This window comes from Leiobunum rupestre, chromosome 7, assembly GCF_980474605.1.
Source record: "Leiobunum rupestre chromosome 7, qqLeiRupe1.1.hap1, whole genome shotgun sequence".
NCBI classification, from domain to species: Eukaryota; Metazoa; Arthropoda; class Arachnida; order Opiliones; family Sclerosomatidae; genus Leiobunum; species Leiobunum rupestre.
Window position 1 is genome coordinate 61,073,139 of NC_143390.1, and position 17,661 is coordinate 61,090,799.

Here is a 17,661-nt window from a genome sequence, read left to right on the forward strand (position 1 = left end):
GAGTAGCCCCTCCAGTTAGCCTTTTCAGTTTTCATAGCGCCACGTAGCGGTCAACGCGAGAAACTAATAAACCGCTGGAATTGATCTGATAAGCAGACGATTTTCCATTATAAAATACAAAGTTTCTGCTTAGCAGACGAAAATGCAGTAGTTTATAAGCTTCTTGATTTGGCCACTCTATATGTCTCTATTTAAACTGAAAAGGCGTATTCAGAATCTCTTCATACCAGATCATGCCTATGATATTTCGCCAGAGCTCACATATAACGAAATATCCATATTGACTTATGATACGAAAAGTACGACTCTCTGTAGTCAGCAGTATATTTGGCACGAAACGCTGCATTCCCAAATGCCAAGTCTATTTGTGTACCATGGTCGCTCGAAAACCTCCCTTTTAAATTTGGCATGAGTTCCATGCCATACGAGGAAAAGAATTTAGTTAAGCCGTTTTGCTTTTAAGGAAATCTAGATTGAAATCGCCGACCACAACCATTGGCAATGAATTGTCCTATTTCTCGTCGAAAAGCGGGTTAAAATCTGTAAAAACAACAGTCAGGCTAGCCACAGGTGACTTGTAAATAGAAATTAAATTTAATTTCGCACTTCCCAAGGTACTTTCAAGCCATATTCTTTCAAATCGCGCTCTACGATTAACACTTCCATTAGGATGCAGACCATATCTAACCAATTCGTGGGAGTTACAATTAATCACTTCATCGGTTCCAAAAATTGTCGACCCATAAGCGATTCTAGGAGATGTATTGGGTAAACAAATTGAACTTAATTGTCTGACCATTTCTACCTCGACAATGTCATCATGTTTTGGCGGAACTAGTGCTCGGAATCTGTTATTCATATCCATTTGTTATTCATATAATTTTTTACTATTTATTCAGGCATTGTTATCCGATGAATAAAATACAGCTACCTTTAATTTAGGATAATAAACAAACGGACAAAATTTGAAATCTGTACCTTTTTTATCTCCTTCAAAATAGAGTTATACGTTTGGATAAAAGCTCTATGAGTTATATTATCTATAAATAATATGATTATTAAATTATCAACAGATACGTATTTCCGGATAAAAAAACTCCGCCTATAAATTATCGTCTTTTATCCGAGAAAAGTTACATCAAAAATACCTTATCTATCAAATAAGCCTATATTTTTTATAAAAAATACTATCGACATTTGCACCTCTTAATTTAAAATATTGATTAAACTTATCCACTTTGATAAATTTAACTACGTTGGATTATTCATCGACAAAATGCGATTAGCCACAGATAAAGCTCAAAGGTCTCTAATTCCAATTGGATACACGGTTCCAAGTTAAGCGAGTCTAAAAACCATTATTTAACAAAAACAAGATGTCACGGACATTTTAGAACACGCAATCCTGGCAATGTTTTAAGTATATCTTACATATTATAGTTAAATCTTAAAAACCTTAACTATTCTGTACATTACGCTCCTCAATGCGTTTAATATATCTTGCATATGAATTTAAACCTTTCTTTAAAATTTAAATCGCACTGTACAACTGAAATAAAATAATTACAACATTTTCGAAATCTCCCTGTACATAATTTACGAAGAATATTTTAATTACCCTGCATATTAGTTACATGAACGAACCATATTTTAATCACTCTGTACATTAACTTAGAACAAAATAACAACGTATCCCGTTTTGCTTCATGATATTTTAAAATTGCCAATTAAGTAAATGAAACGAAACGAAACGAAGATATCGGTTAGAATAGCAAAAATGTAAGAGGCATTTTCACTATGCGACCCCGTTTTCTCGGCTCTTAGTGAAATCTCGAAAAAGTATCATCTACGCTCCGTGGGAAGGAGGGGTTTGACAATCTACACAGCAACAGAGCAACCAGTCCGCACCGACGTAAGGCTCTCTTAAATTCCAGGAGACGAAAAGCAGTCGTCCAGGAGTCGTCTGGCGAGAGCAAGAGTGGGTGATGACACTGTCGTGTTGCCAAAACTGAACCCGCGTCGTCCACGTTATAGAAAATGTCACGTTCAAAGTTGAATCTATCTGATAACTTCATTGGATTACTCATTAATTTAAAATGATTTCGGAAAGGAAATGTATCTCCATTATTCATATCTCACTTTGGTATGTTTTAAATGAACATAGCATACCATTGAAGAATTAAACATGGGTGTGAAGGGGCTGATTTATTTGTTAAAAATATTTTGCGAAACAATATTAATAGCGGTATTTGTAGTTAACAAAATTCACGTGATTACGAAAACGAGGTTCAGTTAAAATTCGGAAAATAGTTTTAATATACCAGCCCCTGTAGCTGTAGTGTAGAAATATGGTAGATATCTAACGTTTATTATCTCAATTGGGTTTACCCATCAAAACGGAAGCGAAACCTAGTATAAAAAAGGACTCTTTATGGCAATTCCCTTTAAATGGAAATATCTAAAAAGACAAGCGCGAGAAATAAACGGTTAGGTATCGCCATAAGTGGATCATTCTCTCTAAGTAGACAAACGCTATGCTACCTATGACTAGAGTCTTTGTCGGGGTCGGTCTGGCAGCCCTTTACAACCGCCCTATACTGTGTATCACCTCAACTTCACTCTAAATTTATACTGCCGAATCTAACGTTTCTTACATCTCTTATGGTATGTCTCACGTCTGAAACGTGTCTCGAGTGCCCGAGAGAGATAAATTTTGGGGGTTGGCTCTTCGAATTTGTCCCCCCAAAAAACCTGTACCATATTTGTTCAAGGTCAGTTTCAGATCCAAGTATAGAGTTTGGTTCAATAAACGCCCCTTTAGTTGCCGTCTTGACCACTCGGTGGCGCCTCCGCCGAAAGATTTTCAAAAAATTTCTCTCTGGAGTTCGCTCTCTATACAAGCTCTAACGTCACGAAACCTAGACTAAGATACCCGACCGAGACCCGGAATTTGTATACTTAGAGAGAATGATCCACTTATGGTATCGCTAACGGTAAAGATTTTTGAATTTAAAATACCGTTCAATAGTCTGTTTTAGTATCGGAAAAATGCTCGAAATCGGTATCGGTACCGGTTTCAACACTACATTAAACGCTGGTCACAAGACATGGTCCTCACTCAGTTGTCCGGGACTCTAGGTACCTTTTTTGACATATTTATTCAAGTAAATCTCACAAATTTCCGTAAATAGGACAAAAAATAACAGTGATATAAACTTTTACTGTGGAAATTATTTTTGTATTTTTTTTTATTATTCATCAAATTGATGATTCCACCAGGATTTCAGACACATACAAGCAGATATTGTATCTGGTTTCAGAGAAGTCCTCTTCTGGGAAATAAGGTTGGCACCGCTAGAAAATATTCTTTCAGATGCAACTGAAGATCCTTGAATACATAAGTAATCTTTGGCCATTATACTGACTGTAGGATAATTGTCTTGATTGACCTGCAATAACACTTAAATTAACAAATACCGTCGATAAAGTATTTAGGTAATTGAGAACGTAGGAGTCGACGTGATTTTTGGAAGTTAGTAGTGGTACCTAGGGTGGTCTGAAAGTTGCGATTGTTCAAAAATTAGTGTTAGACCATATTTCAACAATATACCAAGATTTTTATATTTATGGTTCATAAAATAAAGTTTTAACTTCAGCTTATATTATTGATGCCCGAATTAAATGGAAAAAAAGTTCCCGTTTTTGAGATAAGCTAAACTAGTTCATCATCCTAGCGGAAGTGTAATATATACTCCTACGTTTTCATTATCGAAAATACTCGATTAACATTTATTCCGAGAGACTAGTCGTCTGTACATTTCTATATTACCTTCCACCATTCAATTTTGTCGGTTTGTGGCGGTAGCAATTCATCCTTCAAATATTTTAGGAGCTCTGATCCTTTTACTAACTTTCGGGCACGCTTTGGGATAATGCTAAGCATATCATCTGAATCGGATTGATGTTGCGTCGCATCTGGTCGTTGGTCGTAAAACTTGTTAAATACGTCCAGAACTGTAGATTTTATGTTTTTGAACTCCGTTTTCCCGCATCGCTCTATGAAAAAATCCAGTTTCAGTGATGGATCTAAAACTGAACAGTACATGTTATTCACTTTATTGTAATAAAAAAAAATTAGACCGGCCATTAATTACCAAACCACTTAAATTCGAACGCTGGTGTGGCCCTTTAACCAATTTCTCGCGCCAGTCTCCAGAATATGATAGGTGGTAAATGCCTATCACGTGCCAAGTTCTGGAAATTTTTTTAAATGCCAGTGTGGCCCTTTAAGCAACTACGGATTGGCAAAGTTAGTCAGGCGGGTACAGTAACCTCAAAGCTTCACCACCACTAATCAAGTTTCTGAACCCTTGATCGCCGCCAAGTGGAATTTTTTGTGTGTAAGGCGTGTGTAGCTATTTCGAATCTGGTGGATTAGGAAATACGGTAGCTGCCCATCTAGAATGTTTTAAATTACTGATAACTTATGATTTTAACCAAAAGCATTAGATTTGTTCTTAAAAAATCTGACGAACTGAGCGATCGATTTATCAGCGCAGAAAATAATCCGGTTTCACGATTAAATACCAGAATTACGTCATCACGACCTTTAAGAGAACGATCCAGGGCTTTAAATTAAAGTTAGAAAACTATCATTCATTTTCCAATCCTTTTTGAATAACTTGTAGATATAAAATTAAACCTTTCAGTGGTAGCGTATGTTAGAAGTAGATGAGTTTTCGATATAGTTAATACTCCCTTTAATTTTAAAATTTCGGAAATATTAATTATTAAAAAAAACATCTCATGGTATTATGGTATAAAAATGGAATCACGAATCTATTAACAATTTATTTAAAATGAAGAAACGCGCTTTAGGAGACTAAGTAACTCACCCACAGCAATCCAGTGTGCTTCTGTATTGGAAAGTTCTTGGTAATCTTCCATTTTTTTTGAGCTAATACGCACGCTTCTTTCATTGGGCCTTCATTTGTCTCAATTGTCAAATTTAACTTTTGCAGAAGCCAATGATAAATTGGCATTACTAGTGAAATGGTCGGATTTTTAACAGAGGATACCTTTCTAGTTGCCACATCAAATTGCTTGGAAAGGAAAACCAAGTTACAAATTATTTAATTTCTTTAGTTCTGGTCAGCCCTCGCGATGGCATTATTGTCACCTTTAATATGGTCACCAACAACGATATGTTTTCCCAATCAGTCTCTGTTTAAATAGAGACTGTAACGCCTATATAACAAGATAAACATCAAGTTTACATTAGGTTTAAATTTTATTTTATGTTTATATCAAACTCTAAGATATTCGGAAGATTTCGTGATTTAATCGAATTTTAGGCGAGTGAGGTCATCGTAGATACACTAAATCAAAAGTAGTTTTTAAGATTTTTGGTGTAATCCACGTTTTAATTCGAACAGAGTATGACGAAATGTAACCATAGAAATAATTGCCAAATTGACGTTTCGACTCCCTTTAGCTTCCCCCTGAGATTACTATAAATCAAAATCTTATATGGTGGTCATGTAGTACAACGTGGTATAAGTAAAATTTGGCCCAACTTGTTTGGTTTTTCATAATTTTATATCTTATTGAAAAATAACCCTATTTCCACAAAACCCATTTCAGTTGTACCTAAGTTTCGTAGGATGCTCCGCAACGTTCTCATTAAAACGTTTTGCCTGGTTTCTCTGAAAATCACCAGTTATTTCGAATAAATATACAGTGCTGTAACTAAGCAGGTGCGCCAGGTGTGGACGCACAGGGCCCACGACCCAGATGGGGGCCGATAAATTGACGTTAAGATGTCACTACCGAAGGTCCTTCATCGACATATCGTGATTTCTATATAATGAGGGTGTGGGGGGAAAATCAAGTCCTCGCACAAGGTCCATGAAAGGCTAGTTACGGCACTGTAATATACACTGATTATCTTATATTTCTAGGCTATATAATTTTTGAGAAAAAGGTCTTGTTCTATGTTGGGTGTGGTCACATTCTGTGTATGTTGTACTGTACAAAAAAAATTTGGCTTACCTGTTTTAAATGTAGGGCTCTTTCTAACATCATGTATGTTGAGTTCCAGCGAGTCTTTACGTCTAGTATCACAGTAATATCCCCTAATTCTAGGGATTTTATTAACTGTCGCAAAGCCTCTTCTTTTAAATTTGATAAACGGATTTTTATAATGGCCGCTCGTATCTTTATAATATTATAGAGAAAAATATCAACTTTAAATTTATTTTCATTATAATAGTACTTTACTTTAGTCACTGTGTTGCTAATGCTGGAGTCAGAGTTAGAAACCTCAAAATCTTGAGCTACTACGTTTTGGTTTAGACTTGAGGTGTTCAAGAAATGCAGTCACCGAAATATGCAGTACGTGAGCGAAGCAACGTATTCGATTTCCCGCTCAAAATCTAAAACCTAGTATATGGCTCCTTTTTTCGAGTTCTTTGGTAAATGTCTCATTGTTGGAGGCATTGTCCATTGTGATCGCTAACACCTGCCAAAGTAAATCACGTCGCGACAATAACAATTAAGAAATTGAAACAATGAGTGAAGGTAGTTCTTTGAATTGAAGCTAGGGTATTTTTACAGGTAAGCTAATGATTGTCTTCAGCTGTGGGCATTATCCGAGACCCATTTTATTTAGTTGGAAAAGGTCGATTCGGGACCCAACATATATTGTATGTCCACCCACTAGTGAATTGAAAATTTGGCTATCGCTTTCGCCACCACTGAGCTACGAAGAGACATACCATACCTTGGTAATTTGTCTTTCGGTAATTAAGTCCAAAAACTTGTCACACATGTTAACGCCAGTATGCCTGGTCGGAAAATGCACAAAGCCAAGAAGAATGTTCTTTAATACCCAGTTCTCCGAAAACCAATGAGCAGTTACTCCCACAAAGGGAATACGGTTTGGTGAAGTCCAAGCATCCAAAGTGAAATATATTTGACTCGAAATATTCTGTACAAATAATAAAACATTTTGCTTAAACCTATGGTCAATTCAGCTTGAAAACAAAATTTTAAGTTAAAGGCGCCCTACTTTGCAAAACTCGGAAACTTTAACTACATCCACTGTATGTAATTTTAATAAGTCCGTTTTAACCGTTTTAGCACTGAGCGCTAGACTATCAGCAATCGCAGTGTTTTTCGGATTGACCGAACGTAAAAGTTCTTGGAACATCCGATCTTGAGCAACGTCGAAAGGCTTGTCTTTTAGAATAATCCATCGATATAAATTATTTTTGGCACTTTCCAGTTCAATGGTATCGGCCTATATATTTGATATCAAGTTGAAACCAATGGAATTAAAACTTAAATAACTGAAAAAAGCCCTAAATTTAAAGAAATAATTTTTTGGAAATCGAAAATGGCCTTTTACAAGAGTCTTATTTCAAAGCCCTTTTTGAGAGCTATCTAATGGTATTAAAATATTTCGAGAGTCCAACAGCCCTCACATGCCGATGTAGCCCCTCGAATAAGACCCCCCCCTTAAGCTGCCCCTGGATTCCACTGCTGAATTAAAACCGTTTAAGTTAATTAATTTTAAGTCAGAGGGTAGTTAAATCTTTCGCTACATTGTAATTAATCAAAAACGTCTGAAGTATAAAAAGCCGTATAAAAATTTCAGATAGACCACCTTAGTTTACCTAGTGTATGAACTTTCACGACCGTGCCGAGGGAGAGGGCTAAACCCCCGGGGCTGGCCAAAAAGGGCCCACGAGGGACTGATAGTCGGCTCCGTAGCTGAAGCGGCCCATCTAAGAAGCTCAAGGGGGGTGCAAATCGGAACGTTTGAAAAACGCTCTTAAGGCGGGGGGGGGGGGGGGTTCAAAAATCATGATAACTCGGAAAATGTTTTCAGGGTGCGGGGAGTGCAAACTAAAATAACTCTCCACGACCGTGTTCTTCCTTTTTTGTCATATAAATAACATACAAATAGGGCATTACTCATCAATTACTATTTACCAAAGAAAATTTTAACTCAATCGTAGTTATCTAAAGACCTTTGAATGGAGCCACTTTATTGTACGACACAAACGACATGAAGTACATAAAATAGAACTTAAGAAAAAGCTTTATTGTTTGAGAAATACTACGGGAAAAACTTAAGATATTAAGCGATTTCAGTTATTAGTGATCATCAAGTTTAAAAAAAATACTCATTGTAAGCCCGGTATTTTCCGAATAAGCCAGGATTGCGTTCTCAATTTTATTAAAAAAAGTATTAGAACCCCATTTAAAAAACTGGCCTGCAGTGGCGTAGCGAGGATGGTTCAGCGGGGTGAAATCCGCCCCGAGCGTCACTCATTAGGGGGCGCCAAAAATTGTTTGACGACCCTTTATTCAACGAACAAAGTTGCATTTTAGGTATTTTTTACGCAAAAAGGGCGCCATTCAAGAGAATTGTCTAGGGCGCTACAAACCGTTGCTACTCCACTGGTTTTCAGAATAAGCCAATAATAAAATCTTGAATATTTATTTCGCGTCACTAAATTGAAACTCACCGTTATTAAATTTGAGTCATTAAGATGTTGGGGGTGTTTTTTTTTCAATGTGGTATTTTAAATTTCCTGTGCTGATGGCTGATTTTGGCCCTTGGGTATATGACCTGCGAAATTGAACACAATATTAAGATCAAATTTCGCGAAAGCGAACAACGCAGGGCCATACAGCGGTGGCAAAATTCCCGGAGCCCAGCCGAAAAGGGCCAAAGAGACTGATAGGAGGCCCGTGGCTGTAGGGGTCCATCGAAGAAGGTCAAGGGATCAGAGCTCGAGCTGGAGGGTGCAAATCCAAGGGGCCCGCGAGTAGGTTTTGCCCCGGGCCCTGGATACCTCTGCACGGCCCTGGTACAACGCCTTAACATCAGAAATTTACGGCTGTTCATTGTTATATTCCACCTTACGTGGAAATAATTCACGGCCCAAGAAAATTTATTAATTATATTTAATCCCGTTATTTGTCTTAAAAATCGTGATATATTGGAAACACTTCGTTCAGTTCTATTATTTTACATTTACAACATATTTCAAATAATTAGTTGCAGCCTTTGAAGGTAAATGTTTTAATAATCCGAACATGGATTATACCAATTTAAATTATGTACCAGTGACGTAAAGAGTTCAATGCACCTATTGCCGTGCATGGTTGCCCTTAAAAATATACATTTAACAGAAGCCCATTTTTCCATCTTGCATTGGGGATCGTAAAAAAATACATTATACATGGTCCCATTTTCCCATCTCGCACTTAGATTTTACTTAATTTTCGCAGTAACGGCATTGGGCAATTTTATTCTTGGAAATACCGTCTTCAGACGTTTCAAATGACACATTAAAATGCTTCCATATTTCACTTCGCATTCGCGATTCGTTAACTTGACGTGAACTACCCTCGTCCATAAAGTACGTCAGTACTCGCAACGTGCCAACTTATTAACGGACCAAAAGACAGCCAACTCCTAAAGCAGAGTTCAAGAGTTATGATTGATCATTTCCTATAGAATTTCGGCTAGGGTGAATCCTATAATACCACGTCAACTTCCCAGATAAGAGATAAACTATTAAAAATTATTAACATTTGCCTTTACCGCAAAACGGATGTATTTGCGAATAAAAATTAATTTTACGAAAACGAATAAGAACGGCTACTTTAATTTTTATCCGAAAAGATAAGTCTATTTTTATTTTCGAATAATCTATCCAAATCAACAAAGTTTTTTTGAAATAGGTTGACTAGTTATTCATTACATTGAATGTTTATTTAGACTTATCCATAGATAAAGGAACTTTGAACATAGGCGCCTGTTACTATCTCTCGTTACGATGATCCGTAGATAAGAGGGGCCAGATAAGAAATGGATAAAATTATACGTTTCACTTTGGATTTCGAGTACCTTTATTTTAAGATAAAGACAGGCCTATTTTATTCAAATGGATATATCCGATTGACATTCAATAGACATTATCCAATGAACAAAAGTTATACGAATTCCGAGCACTAGGCGGAACTGGAGCCTTAAAATCACCAAAAATATCGAGGCCGTTGGCAGTTCTAGCTCTGCTGTACGCGACGTACAATTGACACCTAGGCATAGCACGTCTCTGATCAGTGTGAACTACGACCGCGGAATAAGTGTCACCTTGACTCTTATGAACAGTTATGGCTTGTGATATTTTTAATGGAAATTGTCTTCTCGATGCAGAGACATGTTTTTGACCATGTTTACGAGTGAAGGATCTCGAAATCTTTTCAATGGAGCCCAAGATGAATCATCTTTTGAACGGATCATAATGATACTGCTACTATTTCGAGTTTCTTTCCCGGATTTATCAACGACAAATTTAACCCAAACGCTATTAGGTATTTGTAATTTCAACCGACATTCAGTTCGACTTTAATTTTAAATTGATTCTAAGTTTTCCTTTGTTAACATTCATTTAGGGGAGTGGAAAGCAGTGGCGGACTGGCCATAGAGGAAAGTGGGCCACCTTTAACATCACAGCGTTATAGTTGCCCCACGGGCCGTTCGTGAAGTGGGCCCAGGGCTGTTAATTTAATAAGACCTAGTCCATCACTGAAAAAAACGATTTATTTGATTCCAGAAATGTCTTTAATAATTGGTTTAGATATAAGACTCAGTCCATCACTGGTGGAATGCGAAGGGATTGGGGGCCTATTGCACAATTTCGGTACACTGTCCGGTTTGGAAACTCTCTCGACTTATGTCATGTTTCCTAAAAACTCGAGAACGGTCTGCCCTAGAGGTTTAACATTTTAACTCAATGCTCAGGGCCTGATTTCCAACTAATCGCACCTAATTCTAAATACCTGAGATGGTTATTAATCTAATTTATAAGACTGATTTTAAATGCTTCCACTCTTAGCTCCCTTCTCTTTTTTATATTTTTCCTTATCTATTTTTTTCGGATATTCCGAGAGTTCGAGTGTAAGGGGATACCACTATGCCACGATATTCAAACCAAAAAGGGGTTTAGACTTTTACAATGGAGCGACAAGCTGACGGGGCTCTATGGGCGTCCACTGAGTGGGGGGGCGTCAACGGAGGGGGGGGGCGGGTGAATTAAAGCTGGTCATTTATATATTTATTTATTTATTTGTATGTCATGCTTCCTCAAATTTTAACTCAATGCTCAGGGCCTGATTTCCAACTAATCGCACCTAATTCAAAATACCTGAGATGGTTATTAATCAAAATTATAAGAGTGATTTTAAGTGCTTCTTTTTTATATTTTTCCTTATCTATTTTTTTCGGATCTTCCGAGAGTGTTTCGTTACCGGCCTTGACCCGCCTGCCCTCGCCCCGCAGATTGCGTACCTTAAAATACTATAAAAGCTACTCGCGGAAAGATAGTCAAACGAATCTCAACCAAAATAGCGAGCTGGAGCTGTCCGCATATTTTCCGTACCCGCCTCGATCCGCCTGCCCTCGCTACGCAATTCGCGAACACAGTTAAATACTATAAAAGCTCCTTACGGAAAGATAGTTCACCGAATCTCAACCAAAATAGCGAGCTGGAGCTGTCCGCATATTTCCCGTACCCGCCTCGATCCGCCTGCCCTCGCTCCGCAGTTCGCTAATGCTTGCCAATGGGGGCGGCGGCGGCGGCGGCGGCGGCTCTCATGTCCCAATCTCGATCGCATAATTTCGGTCCCCGCCCGCGTGGGGGTGGCACCGAAATAAAAATAACCATTGTTGTAGAAATACAAAATATTAAAATATGACAATACACAGTAATACATTTCAACCTAGCACCTACGCATAAAAGTTTGATTTTTAAACCTTTGCCAATGCCTACTTTTTCGCAAGACATAACATACACATAAAATTCAATGGGTTTTATTTGGCTACTTAGCTTCGATAGTTTGAACAGAAGGAGGAATATTATGCGTGCCTGCTTTAAATTTGAAACTATTATCAAGCGAATGCGGGGTTTCCCAGCAAACAGCAACGTCACACACTACGACTTCCTTCTCCACTATACAGATAAGGTCAAGTTTGTATACATCCCGATGAAAAGTAATAGGGTCAACATATTCAATTCTAGGCTCTCTCTAAGTTTATTAAATATAATTGATCATTTCAGGTTCCAAGGAAGGCGATTAAGAGCCCGCTTCACACTACCATGTCCGACAGAGTCAAACACCTTTGTCAGGTCTAGCGAGGTTAGAGAGCCTTTTCCGTTTCGTAGTATTGATCGCGTAGTCAATAAGCATCGTCTTAGCCATAGTTCCACCTGCCTCAATAAACGCTTGTTGCGTAAACTACCACGTAGCCGAGCAGCCAAAATGGTATGAAAAAGCTTCACTAAAATCGATATCATAATTGGGCGCCAGTTCGAAGCTTGTCTCAAGTCCCCATCCTTGGGAATCAATAAAGTACGGCACCTCTTCAGATCCCCAGGTAAGTCTTGTTTAAAGAGGAAGATATTAAAGAGCAAGCGAATATCGTCCTTTTGAATCTTTAACAGGTCCTTCATGAGAAGCCCATCCGGACCGGACGAGGAGGCCCCCTTCCTTCTTAGATACGCAATAAGTTCTTCACTGAATATTGGTATATTAGTATTATATTTCTATGTTTCCTTCCGGTAAGGTTCAGAATCAATTGGTGACTCAGCTGAAAACCAAGTTACATAGGTCTTTTTCGATGTCCTGAGCCGTTGGTTCTATAAAGTCCGCCGCTCGAAGTTCAAAAATTAGTTTGGCTAGGTTCTTCTTAAAGAGGTCTTGCGACTGGACAAATAAACGTTTCTCCATTTTACGTCGTCCGACTTTTGGGATATCATTTCTACCCTGATACTTCTTTCCCTGCGAAATCGGAAACTTCCACTGGAGCCAGGTCGAGATATCATCAAGGTTGAGTTTCTCCTCAAGATCGTCCTTCGTGATGCGTATAAAAACTCGTCCACTTGCTCGAAATATTTATTGAAGTAGCCAATATGCTCATATAAAAAACGCCGAATTTTTACAGGTACATGAGGATCGATGACTTCTAGACCAGGATTACCGGATACCACTGTAAACAGGATACGCTTGTTGGCAAGATACGACTGGAGACTGCGTTTGACTGGGCGGCTCAGGATACAAGTTGTATTTCGAATAGCGGTGGGACGCTTACAGGTTAATTCCGAAAATATCTTTAATTTCTGAAATAACTTGATTTTAATTATTCTAATTTAGATTTAGCCGATGAAATGTTTCATCTTCCGGGCTACCCAGAAGGAAGAGGTCAGTAAGGCGCGCCAATTTCCCTGCAAGGAAAGGTTGGTGAAATCGATCCTCGGAAGCCGAGGAAACGATCATCGAAGCCCGAATTTTCCACGAAGGAAAAAAAGGAGCATTGGTCAGTAATCGGACACTTAGACAGGTGAAACTTAGGGAAAGATCCGAGGTTGCAATGTGCGTTCGAAAGATAAGTGCTCAATGTGTCCTGCAATTCACACCAATTATCGCAGCTGGCTGCGTTCTTCATCGACCCACGAACCGAGTGATCCACCGCTTAGAGATTTTTGTTATATAAGATCCCTGGAAGTATAGAAAAAAAGGCGAATGCCGTCGTCGCGAAACAACAGACGCTCTTTGGCGGAAGTTTTACGGATAAAGATAACCCATCGAGCTGCCACGACGCCTTAAATCGTGGCCCGATCCTTCCGGCGTACTTACGCTCTGACACGATGAGTTCCCACTCAACGAACGAAGCGCACTTCGACGTTCGAGATTTTTTATATAAGTCGTTACCGAATTGCACGGGGCTATCGTTTTGAAAGAAGCGCGCAAGTGACCAAGGCGCTCTCGTTCGCTCGCTCGCAGAACGGGAAGAAAAACGAAATTGAGATCGGACCGTCGTAGCATCACGAGGAACCCTAGTCACACTCGCCTGCTTTCAACGAAACTCCTTCGACGCGGGCGTTAGTCGGTACCGGTTCGATCGGCTCGGCTACCAACTGCAACGCGCCCGTCCTTTCTCGGAATCGTTCTTCAACGCACTACAATCGGTGGCTCGTGTACTAACTCTCTGGGATTTCCGAAGCCAACAGGTACTACTTTTTATATAGCACGCGCCTCCTCGAAAACCCTTACGAAACCTCAAATTTTTCGAGGTGAAAAGTTTACTTAGCCCAATCGAGAAAAACTTTTTCGTCTCCGGTTAACGTTATCATAACCGCAGTATCGATAATGATCCTTCCGCAGGTTCACCTACGGAAACCTTGTTACGACTTTTACTTCCTCTAAATGATCGAGTTTGGTCATCTTTCCCGTACAGCGGTGCGAACCGAAAGTCGCTCCGAGCACCAGTCCGAAGACGTCACTAAATCATTCAATTGGTAGTAGCGACGGGCGGTGTGTACAAAGGGCAGGGACGTATTCAACATGAGCTTATGACTCGCGCTTACTGGGAATTCCTCGTTCAGGGGGGACAATTACAAGCCCCTATCCATATCACGAAGGAGGTTCATCGGGTTACCCAGTCCTGCCGGACAGGGGTACCCACACGTTGATTCCTTCAGTTTAGCGCGCGTGCGGCCCCGTACATCTAAGGGCATCATTGACCTCTTTTTGCTCTGTTACGTGCGGCGAAACGCCGCATGTCCCTCTAAGGCCAGGCGTCCACTGCTCTTCATAACGTCTCCGTCCTAGCTTTCACAAGCCTTTGCTTTCATAACGGAGACAATGCCTTGTGGAAGGCAGGACGGATACGAAACGGAGAGCCAGTGGGCACCTAGCCCTAGAAGGAAGACCCACACTAGTGATCGGTCGCCTATTTAGTAGGCTAGAGTCTCGTTCGTTATTGCAATTAACAAGACAAATAGCTCCACCAACTAAGAACAGCCATGCACCACCACCCACCGAATCAAGAAAGAGCTCTTAATCTGTTAATCCTTCCGGTGTCCAAGTAAGTTTTGCCGTGTTTAGTCAAGTTAAGCCGCAGGCTCCACTCCTGGTGGTGCCCTTCCGAAAATTCCTTTAAGTTTCAGCTTTGCAACCATACTTTCCTTGGAACCAACAAACTTTGGTTTCCCGGATGCTGCCCGTCGACTCAATTGAGTAACTCTGGGGGATCGCTGGTTGGCATCGTTTATGGTTAGAACTAGGGTAGTATCTGATCGCCTTCGAACCTCTAACTTTCGTTCTTGATTAATGAAAACATTCTTGGCAAATGCTTACGCTGTAATTCGTCTTGCGACGGTCCAAGTATTTCATCTCTAGCGTCGCAATACGAATGCCCCCGTCTTTCCATTTTAATCATTACCTCGTGTTCCGAAAACCCACACAACAGAACTCTAAGTCCTCTTTCATTATTCCATGGACCATTATTCAGGCGGGACGCCTGCTTTGAGCACTCCAATTTCTTCGAAGAAACGTGGCGGCCACCGACGACACTTAATCAAGAGCACCGAAGAAAAACCGCCAGGATTTTCAGGCCAGGCAGTAGCCGCCGAAGCGGACCGCCGATCTGTAACTGAGATTCAACTACGAGCTTTTGAACCTCAACAACTTTAATATACGCTATTGGAGCAGAATTACCGCGGCTGCTGGCACCAGATTTGCCCTCCAATGCAATGGATCCTCGTTAAAGGATTTAAAGTGTACTCATTCCAATTACGGGGCCTCAAAAGAGTTCCGTATTGTTATTTTTCTGCCTTCCTTGGATGTGGTAGCCGTTTCTCAGGCTCCCTCTCCGGAATTGAACCTTGATTACCCGTTACCTGTAACGACCTTGGTAGGCGCGTAGCTTCGTACAACTGGCCGTTCGACCAAGCACATGTACCAAGTATCCGAACCTGTGGTTCCTCTCGTACTGAGCAGGATTACTAACCTCTCTCATGACGGCCGCCACAAGCCAGTTATCACTGTGGCAAATTTTCTGACACTTCTTGCTTAAGACTCATAAAGTCAAAAGGATCGATGAGACCCGCTTTCGCGGTCCGTATTCATACTGAATATCAAGATAAAACCAGCATTTGCCCTTTTGCTCTACGCGTGCTTTCTGTCCTCGCTGAGCTCGCCTTAGGACACAGATGTCAAAAGGTAACGTCAAACTTCCCGCCTGACACTGTCCTCTGAGCGGATTGCGCCGAACTGCTAGAGCCCGGCGCTAAGTGCTAGAAAGGTGAACCGTTCGGTTCGCTCTCTGCTCCACCGATTAAGTAAAGAAACGATGAAAGTAGTAGCTACACCTCTCATGTCTCTTCACAGAGTCAGTCTAGGGTCAGCTCAACAGGGTCTTCTTTCCACGATGTTTTTGCCAAGCCCGTTTCCTTAGCTGTGGTTTCGCTAGATAGTATATATGGACAGTGGGAATCTCGTTAATCCATTCATGCGCGTCACTAATTAGATTATTATTTCTATTATTAGTATTATTATTATTATTTTTATCCACATTGAATACCGGGGGATCCGGTTACAGAGTCACAGCAGCAATTGGAAGATATTCTTTGACAACAACAGGGTAAATTGAACTATGTTTTTTCTCATTAACAAGAACATGCATTAAAAGGTTAAATTAAATTAAATTAAACACAACATAAATTACAAGTATCATATGAAGCATGTTCTATTAAAATTACACAAACACAAAGTAAAGCGACCTCAATAAAACCTATCCATAAAATACCTATATACACTAAAAGTTTGTTCAAGGGCTACTCTGGTAGCTAGTATCTGCCATCTGGTTCCGAGTTTCAGATATTCGCAACGATGTTTATTCTTGCTGCACCAAATACCTCTACTGCTGATAATGAAGGCACAGACCTGGACGAGCCATCCGGATACAGGGCTTTCACACCATCAACGAAGTTTGGCTCAGTGTATTTACAGACCTTGGCGTTGTACGAGTCAATTAGCGGTTTTGGAGTTTTCCAAGGAACAGCTTCATCGCAGATGGTTAAGAGATCCTTCTACACACAGACCATGTCAGGCTTGAAGAGTTGTCCATCCTTGCCAGGAATTTGCGGCTCGATGTAGATATCCGGCAGCATGTTACGTCGTTAATTTTTAATCAAGTTGACGATTTTATCATGGCGACGGATGATCTCGGACTTTACCGCTGGACAGGAATTGGATATGTGGGACATGCTGTCGACCTTATTGCAGCCGGCTCGACACTGACGACTTCCATCACGAACGAACGGGGCTCCTTTGCAGGGCAGGATGTTGAAACGAGTCATTACCAGGTTTCCGATAAACTTGGGCGACTTCTCGTGCTGCATATTAAGAAGCAGTGTATAGGACTTATTGCACTCTTTGCCGTGAGCAAGAACGGCCCCATAGACAGGGTCATAGAGACGGTTTCGCCAATACTGGTTGACGGAATCCTTGCTTGGCACGATCTCTCCCATGAACGAGGTAAGATAGCGCTGAAAGAACGTCGTGTTGCGGACTGGGATTGGTGTCTAATACCTGAAGGCGATCCAAAGCGTTTACTGGAATCTTGGTTTCGAAGGACAATATGCCGAGGCCGCCATCATCAGATTTTGCATAGAAGAAACCTTCCTGACTATAATTAGGAAGTCTAAGGACGTGGCACACGACGTTCTTGATCTTCCTGTCGAACGATTAGAGGTCCTGCTTCAGAATATGAGAGAGGGTCAGCACGTGCAGATACCGTGG

At 40.2% G+C, this 17,661-nt stretch overlaps 1 protein-coding gene, 1 non-coding gene and 1 pseudogene across 3 annotated transcripts; all 3 read right to left on the reverse strand.

Annotated features, from left to right (window-relative positions):
* Positions 1–3,153: 3,153 nt before the first annotated feature.
* LOC149937617 (uncharacterized) lies at positions 3,154–4,971 on the reverse strand. 2 transcript variants are annotated; one of them, XM_090154142.1, is made up of 3 exons: positions 4,896–4,971; positions 3,830–4,092; positions 3,154–3,449 (listed from the first exon to the last, which is right to left on the reverse strand). In XM_090154142.1, the coding sequence occupies exons 1-3, from the start codon at positions 4,945–4,947 to the stop codon at positions 3,252–3,254; spliced, it is 513 nt and encodes a 170-aa protein (XP_090010268.1). In that variant the 5' UTR covers positions 4,948–4,971; the 3' UTR covers positions 3,154–3,251. The 2 variants fall into 2 exon arrangements, with proteins under 2 accessions (XP_090010268.1, XP_090010270.1); XM_090154144.1 differs by having other exon boundaries at positions 3,830–4,056; positions 4,896–4,967.
* Positions 4,972–13,403: 8,432 nt separating this feature from the next.
* Positions 13,404–13,557, reverse strand: LOC149937618 (5.8S ribosomal RNA). Its single transcript, XR_016472431.1, has one exon. It is a non-coding gene; the product is annotated as a 5.8S ribosomal RNA (ribosomal RNA).
* Positions 13,558–14,232: 675 nt separating this feature from the next.
* On the reverse strand, positions 14,233–15,045 carry LOC149937619 (small subunit ribosomal RNA; annotated as a pseudogene; the record flags this gene model as incomplete).
* Positions 15,046–17,661: the final 2,616 nt, after the last annotated feature.